Here is a 25,503-nt window from a genome sequence, read left to right as displayed (position 1 = left end):
AGCAAAAAGATTATATATACACCAACCTTGTGAAACTCACACATGGTATGGTAAACTCAAGCATGGAGGTGTGATGTCCTTAAGTCAATGAAATGTGAACGAAGTGACTTGTCACTCTGAGCAGAAGCTCTGGCCCTATTACACATGGTTCATCATATTTTCTTTTCCTTTCAAGGGCAATCAAAGCTCAATATTATACAAATGAAGTTTAAGGCAGAGAATGGCAAGAGATAAGCCAAGATCCAAATTACTTATATGTCATAGTAAAGAACTTGCCTTTTTCCAGAAGAGAATGGAAAACTATAGAAGGATTTTGGAAGAAAAACCAAATGGTCAGATTTTCACTTTAGACAAAACACACCAGCAGTTGTGGAGGGTATTTGATAAGAGAAAAGACTAGAGAAATAGGAACAGGAAGTTATCATAATTATTTAGGTAAAAATGACGAGTACTTGAACTAGGTTAGTGGTACTAGAGATGCAGAGGACGGAAAGGATTACAGAAATATTCAGTATTCCAAAACATATCCCAAACAGGAGCGTTCAAATTAATGACTGAAGGTTATTTAAGACCATATCACAGTCAATATGCTCTGTTCAATACAGCAAAAAAGAAAACAGGAAATTTAGTTCTACTGAAAAAGGTCAAAATAGAAATGTATTGGCAAAAAAAAAAAGTACAGTTAATAATTCATCTACATGGCACCTATCACCTCATTCCAGATAAGGTGAAAGTATAGAAGAAAAAGCTAATAATGCACTGTATTTCACTTACGTATTGGCATTAGTCCTCCTAGATGGTTTAGATAGATAAGAGGGGAGAAGATAAAGAATTCCTTGTGAAAAATTTACAACAGCACCATCCTCTCCTATTAATGTAATCAATGCGGTCAGTATATAAAAGTCACAACAATGATTAACCTTCTACTTTCTCAGCATATCAACAGACAAAAATAAGAGCAGGGTGTACTGGTGAAATATCAGAAAATAAATCTAAATAAATTGAAGGACACAAGAATAATTGAAGAAATGTGGTGCCCAGGGGCTAAAGAAGTTACACTGTAAGCTCCATATAGGTCAGGTCCATATTTGCCTTGTTCATTGTTTTATTCCCAGCACCATACTTGAACCCCATCTCTGCTCCATAAATATTCATTGAAAGAATGAATGGATCAATCTCACTGGAAATAGATGTTTACTTGTTTCATAAAAGGGGTAAGTCTAGATAAAATAGCAATATGTAAAAATGTCCCACTTTAAAATATTATTCATAGTGATTCTTTGACTTTGACATCTTACTTGAAAATTTAAATGTTAATCCCCCGTTAAATTCACACCCTAATCTACAGGAAAAAAGAGTAACCTTGTCTCTGAAATTTGGTAACTTTACCCAGTAAATTCATCATGGAAGCAAACCGACTTTAAGGGAAGGTCATTTGAATACTAGAAGCCCATTAATGCATCTTGACAAATACTGAAGACAACATCTGGTATTCTCTTCCATAACTGATTAACAAGAGCGTCATCCTTTCCTATTAATGTGCTCAATATGGTTAGTATATAAAAGACAAAAAAAGATGATTAAAATTCCACTTTTTTATACGATCAACAACATTCAAGGTCATTTCGATCATGCAAGCTAAGTCAACTAAATCTGGACTGAGAGTAAAAAGCAAACACCAGCACCCTGCATAATGATTAACTGTCATTAATTCCATCCAATTTGAATATCACATTCCTTAAAAAACCCCTTTTCCTAGTACACATTTTAGGTTATTTAAAAAGGAAAACAAACAAACTCTACCTGCCGCAAGCCAAATCTTGACTATGTTAGGCAAGTTTTAAACAGTCTAGATACCCTTCCAGACTCACTGTTCTATCACATGACTGAAAGATGCCTTAAGCCACTATTTCACATTTAAGGTTCTTTGCAATTATACATTATATATGGGTTAGCGGTTAAGAGCTCAGTTTGTAGATTTCCCGAGTCTGAATCTCAGCAATATTACTCGCTCAATACGACTTGAGTAAATTACTTATCCTCTCTCATCATTTATAAAGTGAATATTACAACAGTACAGTCCAATCTGCCATAACTTACATCTTTGCCTTGAATCACTTTCCACAGGATTGTTAAAGAGTAGAATAATGTAGGTATAGTGTAGAAGTGAGGTTGGTCTGTGTGTAATTTCTTCCAACAGAATTAAAGAGAAATACTTAGCAATATATAAAGATCTTAAAACAACCTGAAAATTTACAGAACTACTTTCTTTTAATGCAAACACTGCCTGGTTTAATGATTGCAAGAACTACAGCTGACCCTTGAACAACACAGGGATTAGGGGGCCAACCCTCCACACAATCCCAAATCCACCTATAACTTATAGTCAGCCCTCCAGATACAAGCTTCCCCCATATCCTGGGATTCAACCAACATGGATCACGGAATACTGTAGTATTTGCTATTGAAAAAAATCCACACATACGTGGATTCACACAGTTCAAACCCATGCTGTACAAGATTCAAGTGTCTATGCTTTTTCCACAACATTAAGTATCTGACAATCTGCAAGTACAGATGAAGAAATGCAAAGGCATTTCCCCCTGATTTAAAGCAATGAATTAATGAAGAAAGCTACACCTTGGATCAGATTTTTTAGTACCAATAAAAATTTTCTCTGTCAGAAGCTAAAGAAACCAGACCTACATCTCAAAGATAGAAGCATAAGTTTCCAGGGTTAATACCACAAGTGACTGTGATTCAAAGGCAAAAACATCAGTAGAGAGGTAACCTCGCTAGTATTTTCATTAAGGTTATTATTGATTTTGCTAGTATTCCAGTTACAAAATTCCAGAGGTTTTGAATGGCCCACCTCAACCCTATTTTTACCCCCATAAGCCCTGTTATTTTTAGTCCACTGTTGATGAACACAAGACATTTTGGCAGAAACACCTACACCTATCTGATTGTGACAATTGTGAGAAGTAAACTGGATTAATAAATATGTCAAACAGAACCTGCACACTCCATAAATCTTAGCTAATGCTATGATCTATTATAACTCAAAAATAATTAATTAACTTCCCTCAAAAGCACACAAATTATCAATACATTTTATCCCTACCTCAAGAGCCACAGATCATCTCACCATTACTGAAAATTACAACTTACCCCCCAAAAGCTTGAAAAACAATTAAGAACCATAAGTTCACCAAATGTTTTAGTAAACTATCAAAATAACCCACTCACACTTCTGGTCACAGGCAGTGCCTCGCCCATCCACTGACAAGAAAGTCATCTACAGTAAGGAAAATTATTCTGAAATGCTTTGGATTTGGGGTCTGCTTTATACCTATTAATCTCACAATAGTATGATCTAAGAAAATGAGTTCGTGATAGTGTTAACAATAATTTTATAATATCTTTATATAATTTTCTTTAATAATACTTTCTCCATTTTAGATACCAATGAGCCTCACTGGCGCCTACTGACTCTAGAAAAGGTCTGTTGCTGTCCCACTGAAACTGATTACCATATTACTATAAGGATTAACTTTTCAAGTTTAATGTATTAACATTAAATCAACACTTAAAAAATGCTTTGTGTTAAAAAGTTTTATAAATGTATGTATAAGCTCTGAGATAAATGATTATTTTTACTCATGATAGTGAAGACCAAAAATGATAAAGATTGGCTTCAATTAGGTAATATATATAGGATTTAAGATAATATATTTATATTACTTATGAGAAAAGTCTTTTCACTAGAAACAACAAAATACCTCATCAGGGGCCATAGCTATAAGAGATTTAATGTACTTTATAAATAAAAATACCACACCACTGAAGTCGTTAATCATGAACAAAGATCTTATTAGGCAAGGAGAAAATCTTTTTCAGCTCTCAGGCAACAGATTTATCTCTAACAAAAGGTAAATAATTGAGACCTCATCAGTTTTTCATCTTTCTGTAAGAATTTACAGAGAAAATACGGCCCCGCACTTCTCTCTAAAACTAAATTACTAAAAGACTGATGAGATTAGTCTGAGAAATAAATGCAAAAATCCAGGTGCAACAGAGACAACGAAGCTCATAGCTTAAACATCAGATCGTTACATAAGTTTAAAAGTAATTTGGTGTCTAACTTCCTACCCAAATTAAGAATCCACTCTATAAAATCCCCAACATGCAATCTTCTAAAACATCTAGTAACAAGAAATTCTTTACTTTATAAAGCACGTTTTAATCACATATATTATTCTAAGACAAATCCAATTAAATCTTTGAGGAATCAAAACAGATATACGTACACAAAAAAGCTTTAGAATCTAAAACTAGGAGTGTTTTATGAAATTAGTTTAGTCAAAAACAAAGAATTTGTGTACTCTCAACAGTGTATTTCTTTGTACCATTTCCTTCTTTTATTTTGTTTTTCACTTCATATTTTGTCTCAACAGCTTTTAAACCGAAGACTCACTGATAGGTTTCTGAGTATATAATTCCATTAAATGAGAGCTAATGAAATAAAACTAGAGTAAAAGGTAAAAACTACTTAAAAAGCACGTTATAAGAGTCTACTTTGAAAATAATGAAACTGCTCTTATTAAAGGCAAAACAGATACTAAGGGAATTTTAAATTATACAATGAAAAATGCAAGTCACCTGACAAGCATCTTCATAAGAAATAGAAAACAATAAAAGGAAAATAATGCCATTCGCAGCAACATGGATGGACCTAGAGATCATCACTTTAAGTGAAGCCAGAAAGAGAAAGAAAAATACCATATGATATCACTCATATGTGGAATCTTTAAAAAAAAAAAAAAAAGAGGACGTAAATGAACATATTTACAAAACACAGACTCAAAGACATAGAAAACAAACTTAATGGTTACCAGTGGGGAAAGGAGGTGGAAAGGGATAAACTGGGAGTTTGAGATTTGCAGATACTAACTACTATGTATAAAATAAATAAACAAGAAGTTTATACTGTACAGTACAGGGAACTATATTCAATATTTTGTAGTAACCTATAATGAAAAAGAATATGAAGATGTATGTATATGTATGACTGAAACATGCTGTACACCAGAAATTGACACAACACTGTAAACTAACTATACTTCAATTTAAAAAAAAAAGCGTGGGAAAAAAAGTTTAGGCTTATATACACACTACTGTATATAAAATAGATAAACAAGGATTTACTGTATAGCACAGGGAACTATATTCAGTATCTTATAATAACCTGTAATGGAAAAGAATCTGAAAAAGAACATATATATGTGTAACTGATTCACTTTGATGTACACCTGAAACTAATAACATTGTAAATCAACTATACTTCAATTAAAAAAAAAAAAAAAGAAAAGAAATACGTGTTAAGATTTTAACAACATACCTTTTGCACAAGAGAACAATAGCTACTAGGCTTCCTAATGAATATAATTTATTTAATGAAGAGATTAATTTAATTTAATTTAATTTAATTTAACGAACACTTTTAAAGTACTGACAAGCACTGTGAAAAGTTCTGGAGGTACAAAGATAAATTATTGCTTATCTAAGTATGTACTATAAAACAATAATGTATTCTGGGGGAAGGGTAGCTCAAGTGGCAGAGCACATGCTCAGCACCCAAGAGGTCAGGGGTTCAATCCCCAGTACCTCCTCCAAGCAGAAATTAATGAAGAATGTATTCTGGACATTTTTCTTTCAAGCACAAAAACTATTACAAATATTGTAGAGTCTATACATGAAAAGGAATACTTTACAATATAAAAATTAAACATATTTGATCAGTTCAGGTAGGTCAGTATGAGCAACAAAAAGCTTACTTAGTTTCCCTTTCTGTGAATTCACAATCAGAAAAAATTTCAGATTTTTCAGTTCTCAACCTATTTAACATGGACCTATTTATTCAAACGGAAACAAGACTGCATACCTGCAGGAGCCAAAGTTATCAATTCTATCACTTCTAAGAAATATGAAGTTATTATTATAATGCACCAATTCACCCAAATGTCTTTTAATTTTCTACATTAATAAACAAGCTAACAATATCTACTCATGAGCTATATAAATACTTATATACTTTAAAACATTTATCCTCTTCTGGACATTTCAATACACAAAAATGCCTACAGAAACACTTTAATAGCAGCAAAAAAAAAAGCATTTACCCAAAAATAATTCATCTCCTCATATATTCAAAACTACAAAACATTAATGAAAGAAACAGAAAGAGAAACTGGCAAGCTCATCCTACAATTCACATGGAAATGCAAAGGACCTAGAATAGCCAACAATCTTGAAAAAGAAAAACAAAGAGGTTATACATCCCTATTTCAAAACTTACTACAATGCTACAAAAATCAAGACAGCTTGATACTGATAGAAGAATTTACATATAAATCAACAGAAAAGAATCAAGAGTCCAAATAAATCCTTACACTTATGGTCAACTGATATCTGGCAAAGATGCCAAGGCAATTTAATGGGAAAGAATAGCCATTTCAACAAATGGCAGTGAGACAGTTGGATATACATGTACAAAAAGATGAATTTAAACCCTTATCTTACCCTTCTTTCACATCATACAAAAATTAACTCAAAATAGATCATAGACCTAAATGTAAGAGCTAAAACTATAAAATGTCTTGAACACAGGATGTAAATGTTCTAAAATTAGATTGCGGTAATGATTACACAACTCTGGAAACTTACAAAAATCAATGAATTGTATACTTAAAACAAGAGGATTTCATGGTATGTAAATTAGACCTCAAAAAAGATGTTTAAAAAACAAGTCACCTCTACTTCAATTAAAAAGTGATCTCTAAAAATGATAAAAGGTATTAAATAAATTCCAAAGTAAGACTGACATACTATATTAAAGAGCCATTACAGCTAATAATGGCCATATAGAAACAAAAAAATTAATAGGTTGGAATATGATGATTGTAACTATGTAAAATTACAAATACTACAATAATAGCAAATAGTTATAAAAGCACTTAATGTGCCACACATTATTCCTGGATGCTTTACAAGTATTTACTCATTTAATCTTTGCTACAATGTAGTTTCCCCATTGTACAGCTAGGGAAAGCAAGGCACAAAGAGGTTAAAAAAAATTGCTCAAGAGCACAAAAGAGAGTTAAGATAATGATTTTTTTTTTCTCTTTACACAAACATCTCTAACATGAGTATTATTATGCATTTGAAAAAAGAATAGTGGACATCACTGGTGGCCTATCCAGCATTCATGCACCCTTCGAACTTCCTACAGATGTCTGTGTATTCACTCGTCCCCACATAGCCCAAGTTCTTTAGAGGAAACTGACCCCATCCTCAGGTAGAGGAGCTGGTCCTGATTTGCTTAAGCCAATCAGCACATTTCAATGGCCACAGTCAAGAGTGCAGTGGACTGATCAAGACTCTTGTCTGGAAGGCTAGGACAGAGAGACTCTCTCTCCCAAGAGATGTGAACAAGAATACACAGGGACCCAACTGCCAGTGGCGGCCATCATACAACCATGAGGGGAACAGCAACAGATGGAAGCTGACATCACAGAGAGAAGAAAAGCAACAGAAAGAAACTGGTCTTTAATGTTATTGTTACTGTAAATCTTGCCCTACCTTTGGACTTCCAGATAAATGAGCCTAAAAATCCTTTTCATTGTGTTTAAACCAGTTTGAGTTTTCTATTATAGAATGACACACAAACTGATGTGGGGGGGGGAGCCCATTAACAAGCATGTTTCTAGAATAAATTACTCAGGAATTTATTTATGATGTCAAGTATTAAGGAGGAAATAATTCTAGATACATTAAAATAGAAACATGATGAGTACCTTTCATATAAAAGCTTAAAAAGAAACTACCTGCAATTTTGTGTGTCCCAAACAGTATTTTTTAATACTTTGACATTTAAAATTTTATTTTTTAAAAATCTAGACTTCTAATTCTTCCTGAAAAATCAAAAGGTACGACATCACTGGGCCCATGTCACTACAGGACAACAACCAGCTAAAATGGAACAGCAGCTGCCCCTACAAGTATACTTTTTGTACACAGTCAATACAGACGACGACTTTGTGTGATCTGCTCAGCTCCTGTAGGTATTAAGAGTTTGCACCATTAATATCTAGCAGAACCTGTATCAAATGCCATATAATGAGTAATGAAAAATTATATTCCATCTTCTAAGCTTTAATATTTCAATTAAAATAATAGTTATTTTTAAAGAAAAAATTTTATGAAAACATGTATTTGTCACCAGCCCATGGGAAACACTATTCTTGAATTAAGTCTCATTCATTGCCTGTAAATACCTGGTGGGAGCCTTAAACTCAGAAGCAACTTCCTGAAAACAACCCAATACATTAATTATTCTGGGTCTAAAAGTATGACAAATTACTTCAACATACAGATGGAGAAAAAATAAAATGGTTTTAAACTGCAACAAGAAAACTGTAAAGGTTGACCAAAAGTTTGAAACACTTGAATACACAGGTGTACTATTAATTAAAACTTCTCTATAAAACAGATTTGCAAAGGAAATTACAAGGGTGGTAAATTCCAAAGAAATTTTTAACAACAGTGTTAAGGTCAAGCTACATTAGCAAAGTTAGGGGCAACACTTTGTAAAGACCTCTGAAGTTATACGGCTCTACCAGTCACTATTTGGACAACTCTTGGGGAGGGGAGGTTGTTTAATTTTAACAGTACAAACTATCATTTAAAGTAACTAATATGTAATCAGAATCAGAAAGACTCAGTAGAATAATATAACCTATTTTAATAAAATGCCTGAAAAACAGGAAAAAGTTATGACAGCTGTGAATAGTTTAAACTTACTAACGGAAAATCCAGTGAGGAAAGGCTAAGGAGGAGCACACAGGAGGATTCAGTGATACCAGTAATAATGCCAGCTCTTTAAATTACATGGAAGTTTCACAGGGCTTATATTGTTGTAATAGTTCATTACATATACGTTACATATTCTTTTGTCTGTATCCTACTTTTCACAATTTTATAAATTTTAATCCAACATATTGACTGTAAAAAAAAAACACAGGTTTATAATCAATTTTCTGCATCCACATTCTGAGTGAAAAACCTGACTGAATAACCTAAAAAAATTTTTTTTTACTTTTAAGGCGTTTTTTAAGCAGTTTTTAAAAAGCTGTTTGAATGGTAAATAAGTGAAATCTGAACAAGGTTTCACCACTCTTATTTAGCAGGACCAATGATTTTCCCTTACATTGGGGAAAGCTGTGCCTAAGCTACAAATACCTGCTTAGGGAAGCGAACACTACCTCAACTAGAGACAGGTGTGTTGTATTCCTAGACGGGTTGCCATTCTAAGAAACACTAATCTGTCTCACCTTTCAGTGTTTCAGTTTCCTCATCTATCAAATGAGACCTATGTATTAAAGAGTTGATGAGGGAAGAATTCAAAAAACATACGTAAAGCACCTGGCCCACAGTAATTTGTAATAAGCTGTTTTAAATCACACTTACTATGAGCTAATCTTTTTCTTTGAGTAGAACTGAGACTAAGGCCAATCAATTAGGAAATACTTAAGTGCAGAAGTACTAACAACACTGAAATGGACTAGCTTACCAGATTCCCAATATTTCAGTTCCCAAGATTCTCTAAAGACTGGCCAAGACCCTAGATAGCCAGCAAGGAGCCTGAAAAGTATTGTAAGGGAGAATGGAAAGAAAAGAACTAATCCAACCCCTTCAGCAACTTTCTCTGCTCTACGTGAGAAGAGAAGGATGGTGAAGAGGAGGTGTAACTGAACAGATTTTCCCTCTCCTTCTACCCAGACACCTACTGCCCCCACCCCAAAAAAGTAGCTATGAAGGACTTAGGCAATAACCTTAAAATCTCTACCAGGCCTACAGTGTAGGCAGCATGTAAACAAACTATTTTACTACAGAACTTGGATTTTCCTTAATGATTAAATGCAGGTGACTCATGTGTGGTCATCCACCTCCACAGAGGACATTCTAAAGAACAGAGGAGTTGGAATCCTCCTCCTGCCAGAAGAATGTTGTGTTTCACACACGAACAACTACTTATGGACTATATCACTACCGCAGATTTCTCTTTATCATCCAACATATATGAGGTTTAGAAAAAGAAAAAAAAAGTGAGAAGTTTTCAAGTCTGTTTTGAGGTAAAGGAATACAGCAATTTGCTATTTAACTCCTTGAGATTCACAAACTTTCAAAGTCCACATACACACAAGATCCCCAAAATGCTTACAACTATTGAAGGTAGATGGAAAGACACCAGAGTTCATTATACTGTTCTATTTTTGTGTACTTTTGAACATTTCCATAATATACAGTTTAAAAAATAGGTATATGTGTGTGTCAGTATTTGCATATTAAAAAACCACCAACACAACGAACTAGTAGAGAAATACTCTATTGTTCAAAATTTTCTTACTCCATAGGTAACTGAATTTCATCTAGCTACTTTCTCATTCTGGAAGTAGTACCACAGGTGACTCGCCTATTAGTAAAGGCCTAATGAAGGAAATAATTAACTGTCCTGAATAAAACAAGTCTCACCTTGAAAACATAGAGGCAAAGGGGAAAGGTGCTAAACAGTTACTAAAACTACTGTGCATTCATTTTTGTTCCCATCTGTTATCTTCTAACACAGGTGAGTAGGTGGAAAAGGGGGAAGTATCTTAAGGCCAAATTTTACTTTTTATTCTTTACTTTGATGGGCAACAGAGATTTGAATACAGAAGCCTAAAAAGCCCCCATTAGAAATAACCGTTTCTAAGACTGGAATAGGGAAAAAAGGAAGTATTTTATATCCACCTTTTAAAAATAAAATTCACAGCTTGTAGTAGTATAACCAGCAACCTCCAATGACAAACACACTTTGCTGATAAACATGAACTCACAAAACAAAATAAATAAAGACTATGCTATTTCTGCTGCAATCCTCTTTTTAAATTGCCACTCAATTTTCACAAGATGTAACCTCACATTCATTCCAAAACTTAACTTTTGTTAGTTATGTCAAAAAACAAAACTAGTCAAAATTAAATACTAATGCTAACTTCGCAGTATATTAACCTTTCATCAGTCCTATAAACAAAGATTTTCAGTTCAAAAACATGGCAAAACGTGACTCAGGCAGACTTAGGGTGGGTGGGTATAGCTCAGTGGTAGGGTGCATGCTTAGCATGCAGGCATTTCTGGGTTCAACCCCAGTATCTCTATTAAAATAAATAAATCTAATAAATAAATAAATAAATAACCCCCCCAAAACAAACAAATAATTCTAGCAGAATCAAAAAAGTAGGTAGGACTACCATTTACCTTATTTCTCAAGTCCAAAAAAAGGTCACAAAAACTTAGTTAAAATGTCAGAGAAATGCAGGGTTAGATACACAACCCAAGGGGAAAAAAATTATAAAATAAAACTCCCCCAGTAAAATCCCCCATAATACTTCCATAACAATTATTTCCTTAGTACACTTTCAGAAAACCTGGAGCACCTAAGTTTACATAATTCTCCTTAAACTGAAAAGTACAGGAAATTGTTTCATTTAGGTCAGGAGAATTTCGTGTTTCTATCATCAGCCTGGGGAAAGCACATGGCTCCAGCTTTAACATCTTGTTCCCCAACCCACTGAGAATACAGGCTTGTAAAACAGATCTACTTACCAGGTTAAAGACAGTTTCTACAATATCCCTATTGGATACTTCTCCAACTTCAACCAACCCCGTCAACACGGCGAATTTCATTCTGATGCCCCTGATGGGGAGCCCTGGTTTCAGGGACAAGGTACCCCCTTCAGCAGGGGTTTCTTCTTTCCCTCCACCTCCCCCGTCATCACCTGTTGGTGGCGGGGAAGGGACATTATTGTCTTCACTAGCCATTGCTAGTTCACGAGGACAACTCGGAGTTACTCTGGGACAGCAGTCGCTGCACGAGTATTAAGCATACAGACGCGACGCAAAACGAGAAGGGTCACTCTTCCAAGTTGTGGAGAAACCCCAAAAGCAGTTGATGTCGAAAGTCCTTGGCGTCGCCCTCCTCCTCTTGGAGAATATTTGTCCAATCTCTCTCCCCGAGGCTGACAACAACGCCAAACCCTATTGGAAGATTAGATCAATGTTAAATCGGCTAGGTTTTGTCTTGGGGTTTGGGGGGGAAAGAGGGGAGTAGCTATTGTCCGTCAAATAAGTTCCTACAGGGACCCCACTATGAGCCACCCGCTTCCCCGCGGCCCGAGGAGCTGGGTTCTGAGCCAAGGCGGGTTCAAGAGGCCCGGGAACAGGTTCCCTCCTCCCCCACACTCTCGCAGGTTCCAAGCGCAGGGCACGCTCTCCTCACAGGTGCACGTAAAAGGAACTATCGCCAGGAAAGGAGGGGTTGCAGGGAAGCGGGGGGCCCCCAAGCTACCCTAGAGATAGAAAGTTCCTCCTCACCCAGACACTCCGGACTCGTCCTAGCCCCCCGCCCGGCAGCCGCGAGACGGAGGTGGCGGCGGAGATCCAGGGCAGGAAAGGGCGGGGGAAGGGTGCGGTGTTATTCTCAACGCTCGGCCCAGGGGGAGGAGTAGAGCACCTCCCAGGCACCTGAGGTCCGACGGGCAGAGAAGGGGAGGTGTGTGTGGCGGCCAGAGGGAGGGGAGGCCCTGAGGCAACGGCGAGGAGAGGAGGGAGGAGAGAGAGGTCGGTGCACCTGGTCGTAGCCTTCAAGTTTCCCTAGTCCGCTCCCTGGGAGCCCGCGACTGCACAGAACTCCACGGTCTCCTGGCCCGCCCCACGCCTGTGCTCAGCCTTTGCAAAAACAGCCGCTGAGGGTGCTGTGGACGCCGCAGCCGAGGCTGCTGCCGGTGGTGAGGATGCTACTGCCACAGCTCGCCCCGCCACGGCTCGCGCGGCTGTCCCTGCGCCCACTACAGCTGCTCCCCGCCGCCATGACAGCGCCGAGGGCTGCCGGGCGAGGCGTGCGCGTGCGCGGGCGCGAGCGCGCGCGGCGGTGGGGCGGGCGGGCGCGAAGGCAGAGGCGAGCGCGCGGCGGGGAGGGGATGCGCGGGCGGCCGGAGGGGCGCCGGGCGCGGGCTTGCTGTTCCCACAGCTTGCGAGGACGGAAGGCCAAGCGGGCGTGCTGCACAGGTAGCACCAGGTGTACTCCTGGCTCGGCCAGGAAAGACTTATTTCCAGGAGCCGACTCTTCCCTCACCTCCCAGCCCCGGACCTGGGAATGTGCCTTGGCAAGTGGTGAGGCAGTGATTCTGACGCTCCTTCTGTTGTTAAGTAACCGTAGGGTCTCCTGGCGCGGAGGGAACCCGCCTCACGTTGCCAGGGTGTCTTCTTGGACTTGGACAAGGACACCTGAGGGACCGCTACGAGCCCGAGAGGAAGCAGCGCCGGAGCCAACGAGGCTGCTTTCCGTGTCTAAAGGGAGCAAAGTCCCCACCCCTGACTGCTTTCAGCTGCTGCCAGCCCCCCGCGCTCGGCGAAGACTCGCAAAGAGATTTCCACCGGGATGCCCTGACAGCTGCCGCCTTCCATTCGGAAGTGGGTGTGGGGCGGGGAGATCGTGTGGATTAGGAACAGGGAAGATTCCTTGCTTTGCAGCTGCCACCCCACCAAACCTCTCCCACATTCTAAGGAAGGGAGGATTCCTGAGACAGCTGCTCCAAACAGCGTGGAGGCGGGGTTAATTTCGCCTGTAGACCTCTGACGGGTGTTTTTCCTCTAGTGCTTTTCCAATGTGAGTCAGGTTCGCCTCATTCTCAGTAAGTTTAAGAGATCCGTTACATTAGGGTTGAAAGGAGCACAGATCATCATCTGTATCCTTCCCCTCCACTTCCACTATTAACAGTAAAGCATTCTTCCTGATGCATTAGTGAAACACAAACAAATATTATAAAGTGGCTTTTCGTCCCTACGGTGTTCTTTAAAGCCATAGGCCTTAAAAATACATAATGTTTAAAATACTTGCAGATAATAAGTTAGGAAGTACTATGGAGCCAGAAGAAAAACTATATTGGTTTCAGAGACGAAGTAGCTTCCTAGAGAAAGGGTTATTTGAGATGGGCTTGGAAAGTGAACTTAATTTTAACTATCACATGGAAATCTGGGAGGAGGGAGGCAACATGAGAAAAGACATGAAGCACAGGAGTGTCTTCTTGAGAAAAGTTTTAAAAGTTTACACCTTTATAAAATACGAAAATGGATTCAACTGTACCACATCTCATGGATGAAATTGTTTATTAAAGATTTGTTTCCTATAAGTGGTTTTAAATATTCCAAAGGTGAGGCAGACATTTTCTCATGATCTGAAATGATGACTTGTGCATAGCCAGGGTAGAGGCAGTATCAACGACTTGCCATTCCCAAAAATTTAAACACCTCAAGTTTGTATTTTAAATCCTGAAAGGAGTAAGCCTGGGATAAGGGGAAATGGGTGTGACAGCAGGAGAGAGACAACTTTCACTTCACCATTAACACATCTGGAGGGAAAAGGGGAGGCTTTAAACAATGAAAGGCTTCTCCTAGCATTTTGAGGCCTGGGATTTGGGCAAATAGTCTAACCTTGAGTATGTTGATATACCTGGCATATAAGTGCTCATAGATATTTGTTAAATAAATAAAGGTCCCCATTGAGAAGGAGTGGATGATGATAGAGAAATGCCCTAAACACAGTGTGGTCACAGTCAGTCAGTCTAAATGATCTAGGGCTAAGGTTTGTGTCTCCCGGATTTGCCAGCTTGCCGTTAATGCTATGCTGGTGAAACAAAAGGAGACATAAGACAATTATCCAACTGTTGTTTTACAGTTTTACAGAATTATTCAACCTCCTGCTTTACCTTGTCTCTGGTTACAGTAAAACAAGTTGGCAAAAATCAGAGGTTCTCTGCAGAAGGAAGCATACGGGGACTTCAGTTCTAGTCAGGTCACAGTTAAAATACAATAGCTGTGGATTATTGTTTAAGGGTAAAGAATGCAACCATGGAACGCTTCAGGTGAACTATCTGCCCATCAACTATTACGCTCCTTTATGGCACAATACTTTGAACTTTGTAGCTACTCTATACGCATTATTTGGATTAAGTTAAAACTCTAAAGTTACTGAGTTTAATTTTCTGGCCTGAAAGCCCTTGCTTGAGCCTATGCCCTTGCTTGAGCCTATGCAACTACTACCAGTTAAGGAGAGGTACAAATGGCTACTTCAATGTGGAAAGCAGTTCTACCAATTGTTAAAATTCCTTTATATTTTTGGTACTATTATGGAAGTTTCCTAGTCAAAAGCCTTTTATGAACTATCAGCACATGATTTTAAAGGACGGCCTTACTTGTATTCCTGTAGCATATACTCACCTGCAATACACACACACACACACACACACACACAAAAGAAAGGAATAGGAAAGAATGGAAAAAAGACGACATTCCATAAAACTAGGCTCAGATTTTCCATCACCATCTAATTTGTATCTCTCTCTGACATCACCATCTTGACAGAATTAAGGACTAAAGGTTTTTATAATTTTACTTGCCTTCAGCATACATTGAAATCATAGCAGAGAGAAAAAAAAAACTGGATTCAGAACAGGAAGCCTTCTGCATAACTCAGAAGAACTCAGGCAAAGAGAATGTAATTTCATGGTCAAATCAAGAAAATTATTGGTCTACAAGCTTTTACCTATATACAAAGAAAAGAAAAATTTGATAACAAAGATAGGATGAAATTTTTCTTGTTTCTGCCAGACACCACACCCAATTCACCAACTGTAACTTCTTGACATCTTGCTAGGGTATAGATTAAGCAATAATTTAGGGAAAAGGTACTACCTGTATGATTTGCTATGCAGCTAGATGTGTATCCCTGGATTTGGATTTTTCTTCACACTGTTATTCAGTGTAGCTTATGATATCATCTATGCTGGAAATTCATGGCCTTGGCTTACAGCACCCTCCTCTTAAGAAAGTCAGACATTGCTTTTACTATTCATTAAATCTTACTAATGATAAGTTAAACTTCCAATCTTAGTAGCCTTTATTATTGACCTTTTTTTTCAAACGGAGCTACTGGGGATTGAACCCAGGACCTCATGCATGCTAAGCATGTGATCCACCACTGAGCTATACCCACCCCCCATTAATGATAATTTTATTGGACATTAGACTCTGGGAACAATTACAATTTAAGAGGAAGAGGCATTGCCGACTCTTATAGTTGGAAACTCCAAAATTTAAGATTAAAACTTCATGCAATTGTTCAATAGCTAGAAGTTCAAAATAATCCACATCAACTGAATTATGTTTGAGGCATTTTTAAATTATTTTTCCCTTGTGTATATCACACAAAGGGATAGAGACTTTGAAAAGGGCAACTCTACTTTCAGGATGTATGCTAGCCAAGACATACTTTTTTAAGACATAAAATATTAAGGAAGCATTTAGTTTAGTTGACATGGACATATACTGGATTGGTTGATTTGTCTTTCCTATTTTCCCATCTCTATTTCATTCTTAAGTAATGTGCAAATACATAGTCCATTTGCAGTGTTCTTTTAAAATAGTAAAATAATAAGTCATGAGACTGCAATGAAATGTACCACCTCCCCACTCCCCGCTTTGCAGTCTATATAAGTGCACATCCCTAGAATGACTATTAGCATTGTCAGCTCAGTTCTGAATTGCTTGTCCAGGTGAGGTCTCTGAGAGGCCAGTGTGTCCCCTGAAAATGGTAGGATGCCATTTCAGTCATGAAGATAGAAGTGGGCATTCACATAGGAAATTAGACACCAGGAGATTGACTTCAAGCAGATGGGAGAGGAAATTACTTTTTCTAGCCCTCACTCTCTGGAGTTTGAACCTTGAATTGCTTGCTAATACTCCAAGAGGAGAAACCTGACTTCTGTCACGTGGAAGCACGCTTATAGCATTTCTTCTTGGAAGCCAGGTCGTTGTGTGGAGAACAATCAAGGCCCTTCAGTCAACAGCCACAGCTGAGTTCCCAGTTGACAAGCAGTACCAATTGCCTCCATGAGAGTGAGCCACCTTGGGTATTCCAGCTGGGTTGAGCCTTCAGATGAACTACAGCCCTCCCTGCCACATGGTATAGAGTTGCACTGTTGGGTGCAGGTAACCCACACAGCAACTGTAAGAGGTAATAAACACTTGTTGATTTAAGCCATGAATTTTGGGATTGTATGTTATATAGCAATAGATAGAAAACTAAAACATCAGGAAAAACAGGTTGCTTTGGATTACTCTCCCTAATCATATTGCTTTTGTTTCTCCAGAGTATAAGCTTTAAAAAATATTCCAGCCAGGTCACAGCTGTACTGTAATTTAGAGTCCCCATAATTTGGGCCTGTATGTTAAAGAGGGTGGTGGAAGTGTATTTAGCCAGAGATGCACAAGAAAAGAGGGATTTTGTGTGCTCACATTTGGGATTACAAAGTTCACAAGAAATTTTCCAGGGAGATTTTTCTCTTTGATGCTGAGAAGACTTAGGTTTAATTTTATTAAAGAAAGCACCCTTTTCCTTACAGACACTCCAAATTATTTTCTCTGCTAAGAAACGTACAGCCACCAAGGGTAAGCAAACCTATGTTAAAAATACAGGAATAAAATGTTCAACTCCATTAATAATCAAAGAAATGTAAACTAAAATTTTAAAAAAGTCAAAGAAATGTAAATTAAAATAGTATTGAGATATCCTTTTTTACCTCTCTCATTGCAAAGATTTACAGTAACTAGTGTTGGCAAGGGGGAAATGTACACTCTTATTTACTGCAAATATATAACATCTCTGAGAAGCAGTTTAGCAATATACTGCTCTTCCATACTGAAGAATGTATCCGAAGCTGGGGAGGGTATAACTCAGTAGGGTGAGTGCTTAGTATGCACAAGGTTCTAGGTTCAATCCCCAGTACCTCCGATTAAAAATAAATAAATAAATAAATAAACAAACAAACAAACAAACCTAATTACCTCCTCCCACCAAAAAAAAAAAAAAAAAAAAGACTGTATCATAAGCATCACCAGGTAGCTCAGAGGCAGAGTTAAAATTGTGTTCATTTTAGTATTATTTATAATTTCCGAATCTTAGACAATTTACATGTCTAACACATACCCAAAAAAAGAGTTGGTTAGATAAACCATGGTTCTTCCATGCAGTGGGATTCTTCGAAGCCATTAAAAATGGCATTGGAGATAAATAGTTGATAGGCATACAAAATTTTCGTGATATAGTCAGTCAAGGGACTCTTTACCTTTTTGAATCATGTACCAATGATGATGTACCAAATAGGACCAAAAAATATTTAAAGCAAGAGGAAATTCACTCGTTAATTCAAATCATCCCAAAAATATTTATTGAGTGTTCCTATGTAGTAAGCACTGCATTAGACATTTGGGTTAGAAGAGAAAAACCTAGTCCCTGCCTTGAGTACTCACAGTCTAGTCACTGAGACAGACATCACAAAGCAGTATATTAAGCCTATGAAAACCTAGTAGATTTCCAAGAAAAGGTGATACTAGAGCTGAGTATTAAAGAATAAATAGGAACAAGCCAAATGGAAAAGTCAGGGAAGGTAATTCCATGATATGAACACTCTCCAGAATGGCTGGACATTTTAATCTTAGAAGACAACTGAATCCAACTGTCAATCTTAAATAATTAGATTTTTCTTCTGGATACAGCTATAGAGCAGTAAACAAACAAACAAACAAAAAGGTTGCTCTGGTAATACATATTGAAAAGCATATCCTACCACATCCTTTTGGATCATACCCTCTTTACAGATACGCTTTGCTTTATAAATGAGGAACCTAAGTGTGAGTAACTCTCATCCCATGAAGTTAAATAGTATTGTGAGTGTTTAAAGTGTCATTATTTTTTTTATTAGCCCTGCACAAAGAGGGAAATGGAATTGAATTTGTTCTTACACAGCAGGCTGCAGAAGGGAAAATGAATACATCATGATCCATTCTTGGTTTTATTATGAATGAAAATTATGTTAGCTTATCATAACCAAGACAGCATGCCTAAATTATAATTGTTTCAAGCAAATGATGAGTCTGGGACAGCAGGTAGACTGTTAATAGGAATCTGAACAGAGATGCAGCTACAGAGGCAGAAGTAAACCAAGCTAAGGACTGAATTCTTGCTTTCAGGGGATTTCAAACGATAAAGTGATAGGATTTCACTAGCCTGTTAAGAAAATCACTAGCAGCTACCCAACCCCAGTACATATTTGGGTGGCATCAACCATAGTATAGTATTGGTGGATTGCAGTGTTTATATTACTTTACAATAATTTACATTTATAAAGGTGCACAATTATGCGGGATAATGAGATGATTAACATATTCATTGCTCAATTTTAGGCCTTTTCCTAGGAATGTTGAGACGCTGAAGATAAAGTAAAAATGTCTTACATTATCTCGCCATAGATAGATACCACACTGTTTTTGTGGAGCTTGGAAGTTTATAAGCATTATGTAGCTGTCAACCACCAGGAAAATGCAAATTGAAACCACAATGAGATACCACCTCACACTTATTGAAATGGCTGTCATCAAGAAGACAAGAGATAACAAGTGCTGGCAAGGGTGTGGAAAAGAAGGGATCCCTGTACACAGTTGGTGGGATGTAAACTGGTTCAGCCACTACAGAAAACAGCATAAGGGTTCCTCAATAAATTTAAAAATAGAACTATCATATGATCCAGCAATTCCACTTCTGAATATATATCCAAAGGAAAGGAAAACAAGATATCAAAAATATATCTGCACTCTTATATTTATGGCAGCATTATTCACAACGACCACGATATGGAAAACAACCTTGGTGTCTGTCAATGAATGAATGGATGAAGATGTGGTATACTTATATAATGGGATGCTCAACCATGAGAAAGGAAATCCTGCCATTTGTGATAACATGCATGGACCGTATGGCATTATGCTAAGTGCAGTAAGTCAGACAGAGAAAGACACACACTGTATTATATTACTTATATGTTGAATGTAAAAAAGTGAAACTCGTGAAAACAGAGAGTAGAATGTTGATTACCAAAGACTGGGGAGTGGGAGAATTAGGGAGGTGTTTGAGGGTACAAACCTGCAACTAATTGATAAATAAGTCCTAGAGATCCAATGCACAGCATAGTTATTAACTGCTAAGAGACTAGATCTTTTTTTTTAAATTGAAGTACAGTAAGTTACAATGTGTCAATTTCTGGTTTACAGCACAATGTCCCAGTCATGCATAGGCAAACACATATTCGTTTTCATATTCTTTTTCATTAAAGGTTATTACAACATATTGAATATAGTTCCCTATAGAAGAAACTTGATTTTTTGATCTATTTTTATATATAGTGGCTAATACTTGCAAATCTCAAACTCCCAAATTTATCCCTTCCCACCTCCTTTCCCTGATAACCTTAAGATTATTTACCGTGTTTAAGACTAGACCTTCATTGTTCCCAACACAAAAAAGAAATGATAATTATGTGATAGAGGTGTTAGCTAATGCTATGGTGGTAATCATACTGCAATATGTAAATTATCAAATTAACATGTTGCACACCTTAAACTTACACAATCTTATATATCAATTATATCTCATTAAAAAATAAATAAAAGCTTCCTGAAGAAGGGAATGCCTTGAGTCTAGAAGGACAAAGAAGAGTGTGACTTGAGAGAAGGAGAAAAAGGTGCTCAAGCCAAGACAGCACAGTGTGTCAAGACCTAAAGGTGAGAAACAGCATGGGTTCCAGGGCCTGTGGGACCACACAGGGGAGATGTCCTGTGAATAGCTGCACCTAGAATTGGAGGTAGCAATGTGGCATCATCCACCAGAATGAGCAAGATCATCAGGAAGAGTGTGTAAAATCTGAAGAGGAAAACAACTATAGACTATGGGGCTTGCGGTAGCAGCAGAATGCCCTGTAAAGATGTCCACATCCGAATCCCCGGAACCATGTTAATGTATTAAGTCACATGGGAAAAGGACTTTACCGATGATTAGATTAAAGATCTTGAGATGGGAGATTATCCTGCAGTAAACAGGTGAGTTCAGTGTCATAACAAAGGTCCCTAGAAGTGAAAGAGGGAGACAGAAAAGGATAGAGTCAGGGAGAGTTTTGAAGATGCTACACTGATGCTTTTGAAGATAGAGGAAGAGGCCACAGGCCAAGGAATTCAGGCAACCTCTAGAAGCTGGAAAATGTAGCAAAACAGATTTTCACCTGTAGTCTCCAGAACGAATGCAGCCCTGCCAATACTTTGATTTTAGCCCAGTGAAACCCATTTTGGAATTCTGACCTTTAGAACTATAAATTTGCATTGTTTTAAATCACTAAGAAGAAAGAAAGAAGGAAAGAAATAAAGAAAGGGAGAGAGGAGGGAGTGGGGGGAGGGAAGAAGGAAAGGAGGAAGGCAGGCAGGCAGGCAGGGAAAGAAAAATATATTGCCACCTTTTTCATACATGCAGCTAGCCTCAAACATTAAAAATGACATCTTGGAGCTATAATTGCCTAATTCTGTGGGTCTTAACATTGGCCATTCTCTAGAATCACCTGGAATCTTTCCAATGCCCAGGCCAATTAAATCAGAATCTTGAGTACGACCTAGGCATCAATATTTTTTAAAGCTTCCCTGGTAGGGCCAAGGTTTACAAACACCAAACTAATTTTTATTTAATTTCATAATACTCCTTTGATGACATATGCATAAGTTTAATGTTAATTAAAAATAACCTGTATAAAGATTTCAAGGTCACTCAGAGTATAGGAAACAAGCTACAATGTCCCTAAATCTAGACAGTTTGGACTATATATTTCTATTCCAAAAGCAACAGTCTTTTAAATCAGAAGGGAGAAGAATCTAGAGTTCTGTGTAAAAACAGACAATTGCTAGATTTCATGTTAAAGACAAGACAGAAATAGTGTCAACTTCAAAATAGTTTATTTCGAAAGCAAAATGTGGTAAGAAGTTAGCATTTAGGAAAATGTACTTTAATTTCCAGGATCTAAACAAGAGTACTGAAAGTTCTGTGATCAACGGCTATAGAAGAAATAACTGGGGAAAATTATTTTACTTTGTACAGTAAAATTAGAAAGTCTCTATTCCTCTGCTAAATCCAATTTCTTTTAATGGGAAGTTGTTAGACAGTTTAACATTTACGTCTTTAAGCTTTAGGGAAAAAAATGTATTTTGCTTATGTCATTTTAAGCAGTTAAGAAAAATCTCACACAGAAAGTAACACAAAGCAGTAGTGAGCTAGTTCTAGTTCCATGAGTCATAGTTGTAGAAGCTCAGAAGGCAAAAAAAAAAAAAAAAAAAAAAAACTGAACTGAGTTCTTGGAAAAATGAGGTAAGATGAACTTAAGCGAAAACAAGTTTGGTAAGCCACCCCCAGGCTATAATACACATTTATGTCAGCCTTCTGTTTTGTTCTTTACAGATGGATGAGAATTAAGAATAGAATATAATTTTCCTTTTTTTCAGTGCTCTCTCAACCATTGTTAAGCAAGGTGGTAGAGTACAAAGTGAGCAGAACAACCGAGCAAATACATTTTGTTGGTTTTTTCTTATGTTCCCAAATATTTGACTGCTAAGAAACCAAAGTGAATTCACTATTTTTTAGTACTAGTACATTAATTCTGAATTGTGATAATTCAGTCAAGCTAGGTAAATCTTACCTTTTCAATAGGAAGAATGAAAGAAGACCAGAGCCACGTCTTCTGAGTTTTCAATTCCAAATCCAGAGATTTGCATGACTGGCTGTGCGTGAAGAATGTACAGTGGCCAGGCAAGAGTGAAAGCAAAGAGACTACTTAGGGTAACACTTAAGTAGCCTAAGCAGGATGGAGGCTGAAAGGGGAAAGAAAAAGAATCAAGATATGGTTTAAAAATAGAACCAGCAGGATTTGCTGATGCACTGGACGCGTGTGGGTGCAGATGAGGAAGAGCCAGCAGCAAAAGATGGCCTGCATTTTGACTTGTGCAATTGGTCAATGTGCTATTGACTGAGGTGGAGGTGACTGGAGTTGGGCTTGGGGAACAGCTGGCAGTGAAATCAAGGATTTGCTTGGCTCACTTGTTACTAGTGTGGCTCCTGAAGGTATTTTGGTATTTTGTTTTTGTTTTTTTTCCCCTCTGAGTAGATGGTGAAGAGGAGACCCAAGGCCAAAGCTGGGGCTCTTTGAAATGAAAAAGGGAGCTGAAGCAAAGGAGATTGAGAAAGGGGAGGTCAATAAGGTAGACGGAAAATAGGAGTCATGGAAGCCAAGGGAGGAAAGCAATTCAAGAAGGAGGAAAATGATCAAATATGATTGTGCTTACTCATGACCCTGGTTAATATGATATTAGCTAATGGAAAATTATGAGACATATCTGCACTGATGGCTGCACCTGTGAAAGAATGTGCATTTGTGTCACAGCTACTTTCAAATGTTCAATTCTCCCCACCCTTCTTCCCCACAAAATTTCGTTATCTGTCACAAAATTGATGGTAGTACATTTATTATTCCTCTTACTATATTCTTTCTTCTACTTTAAATAACATTGAAGGGTCTTACATACTTTAAAAAGTTATACAAGCTAACTGAAGAAAGTTTGGAAAATGTAGAAAAGTTCAAAAATGAAAAAAAAATTATACCCATAATTATAATACACATACATCTCTGACACTTGGTGTGTGTATTATTCACAGAAATAGATGTGTAGTACAAAATTGAGATCAGGCGAAACGTACTTCTTACAGCCTGTTTATTTTTTCACTTAGATATAATATATATCATTAACATTTTCCATGTCACTCGTCTTTTAAATGTGACATTAAAAATAACTATTTATTGTTATGTTGTTGATTAGCCCATACTTTAACCAGGCTTCTACTATTTACATTCAAGTTGTTTCTAATGTTTTGCTATTATGAACCCTGTAAAACTCTTCTCTAGTTAAGTGCACAGGCTTTGACACTGAACACATTTGGTTTAAACTCTAGTTCCATAACTTACTGGCTATGTGCTCTTGAGAAATTATGGAACAAATTATTGAAGTTTCAGTTTCCTTATCTATAAAAGGACTATAATAATACTTCCCATTGTAAGGATTACAGATAAAGTACTTAACACAGTACCCCAAAAGCAATGAGTGCTCAATAAATGTAAGCCATTATAACAATAATTAAAGCATATGTTTTTGTTAAATGATGTTATTTTTAATTTTTTTGAAAAAAACACTTTTTGAACACTTTTCTGATCAATATAGCTATCTACTCTTCTGTTTACCAGCTAGTCTGGTTGGCATTTGGACCATGCATATGTAATCTTTGATTCAGCCACAAATTTTATTAGTTTTTTGGACCCAAAGAGGTAACTCTTGAGAGCAGGTCTGTCTTTGCTCACTCAGACCATTAGGAATCCATAAAGCAAAACTACTTAACTGCTTTTTTTTTTCCCAGAAAAATCCAAAGCACATAAACCGCTAATTTGTTAAAATATATCACAAATAATCTAAGACTAAACACGACAAACGGGTATAAACTCTTGCTCTACCCGCTCAGCAGCCGCTTTCTTGCAGGGAGTGAACGGAGAGAAGGCTGAGCAAAGTTCACGCAGCATCTGGGAAGGGGAACCAACCCAGTTCCTGAATTCCGTTCTGCCTAATACAACAGCCCCTTCATCCTACACTCCCTTCTGGCACTTCCCCCAACTGCTCACAGACTACAGACAGGACCAGATTTCCAACCTTAACAGAGCTTTTTTGCTCCTTTGTCAAGAAAGAGTTACTCTGATTCCTTTGTAGTAAATTGAGTTCTCACGCAGGTCTTGGTCTTTTTTTTTTTTTTTTTTTAAATCACCGAAAATTCTTCAGGGTTCCTACATGTGAACTATTTGAATTGAAAATTTGGCTGGAAGAGTTTTTTGGACAAAAGCAGGAGCAACCAGATACCCTTTCTACTCCACCTCCACACCCTAAAAAACCCTCTGTTTTGTCGATGGCAGGTTGTCTACTGTGATCTCGTTATGCTGGGTTCCCAGGGTGCCAGCTAGAAAAAGTACAGGTACTATGTTTACATAGACTTCATGTCTATTTACAAAATCTCTTTGTGGAGCTTGCAAAGTTCTTTTTTTTCTTTTTTCCTTTTTTTCATGGCTGCACCTGTCGATCCAACTGTAACCATCAGCCAATGAGCACTACTGTCTGAGGCCTGTTTCTGATGGGGGAAGTGGGAGGGGTACCCATCAAACTGGTTTGACTGCCTGAAGATGGCTGATTGCCCTAGTTTTAGCAAAAAACAGAACATACGAAATAACCTCAATCTTTGGATTTCCCAATGTGGAAATTGAATTTGGGGGCTGTGAAAACCAGTAATACTCTTTTCACTTTTTTAACTATTTAAGAACTGCCATGTAGATAGAGCTCTAGACAGCAGCACTGTTCATACAAACAGCACAGACTCTATTGTACTCC

The 25,503-nt window shown here is 37.5% G+C and overlaps 1 protein-coding gene across 5 annotated transcripts in view; it reads right to left on the bottom strand.

The window, feature by feature from the left end:
- The window catches only part of LRBA (LPS responsive beige-like anchor protein), a 620,528-nt gene extending 607,663 nt beyond the window's left edge, over positions 1–12,865 (bottom strand). For 4 of the 5 annotated variants that reach the window (XM_074377438.1, XM_074377451.1, XM_074377460.1 and 1 more), the window contains exons 1-2: positions 12,475–12,687; positions 11,707–12,138 (exon numbers count right to left, since the gene is read on the bottom strand). In XM_074377438.1, coding sequence (XP_074233539.1) covers positions 11,707–11,922 — 216 coding nt within the window. In that variant the 5' untranslated portion in view covers positions 11,923–12,138; positions 12,475–12,687. Of the gene's footprint in view, positions 1–11,706; positions 12,139–12,474; positions 12,688–12,730 lie in introns of those variants that run through there. The other variant, XM_074377442.1, reaches the window with a different exon arrangement.
- Between the last annotated feature and the right edge of the window lie 12,638 nt (positions 12,866–25,503).

Source organism: Camelus bactrianus, chromosome 2 (genome assembly GCF_048773025.1).
Source record: "Camelus bactrianus isolate YW-2024 breed Bactrian camel chromosome 2, ASM4877302v1, whole genome shotgun sequence".
NCBI lineage: Eukaryota > Metazoa > Chordata > Mammalia > Artiodactyla > Camelidae > Camelus > Camelus bactrianus.
Note: the sequence above shows the minus strand (reverse complement) of the source record. Positions and strands in the feature narration are given on the sequence as shown.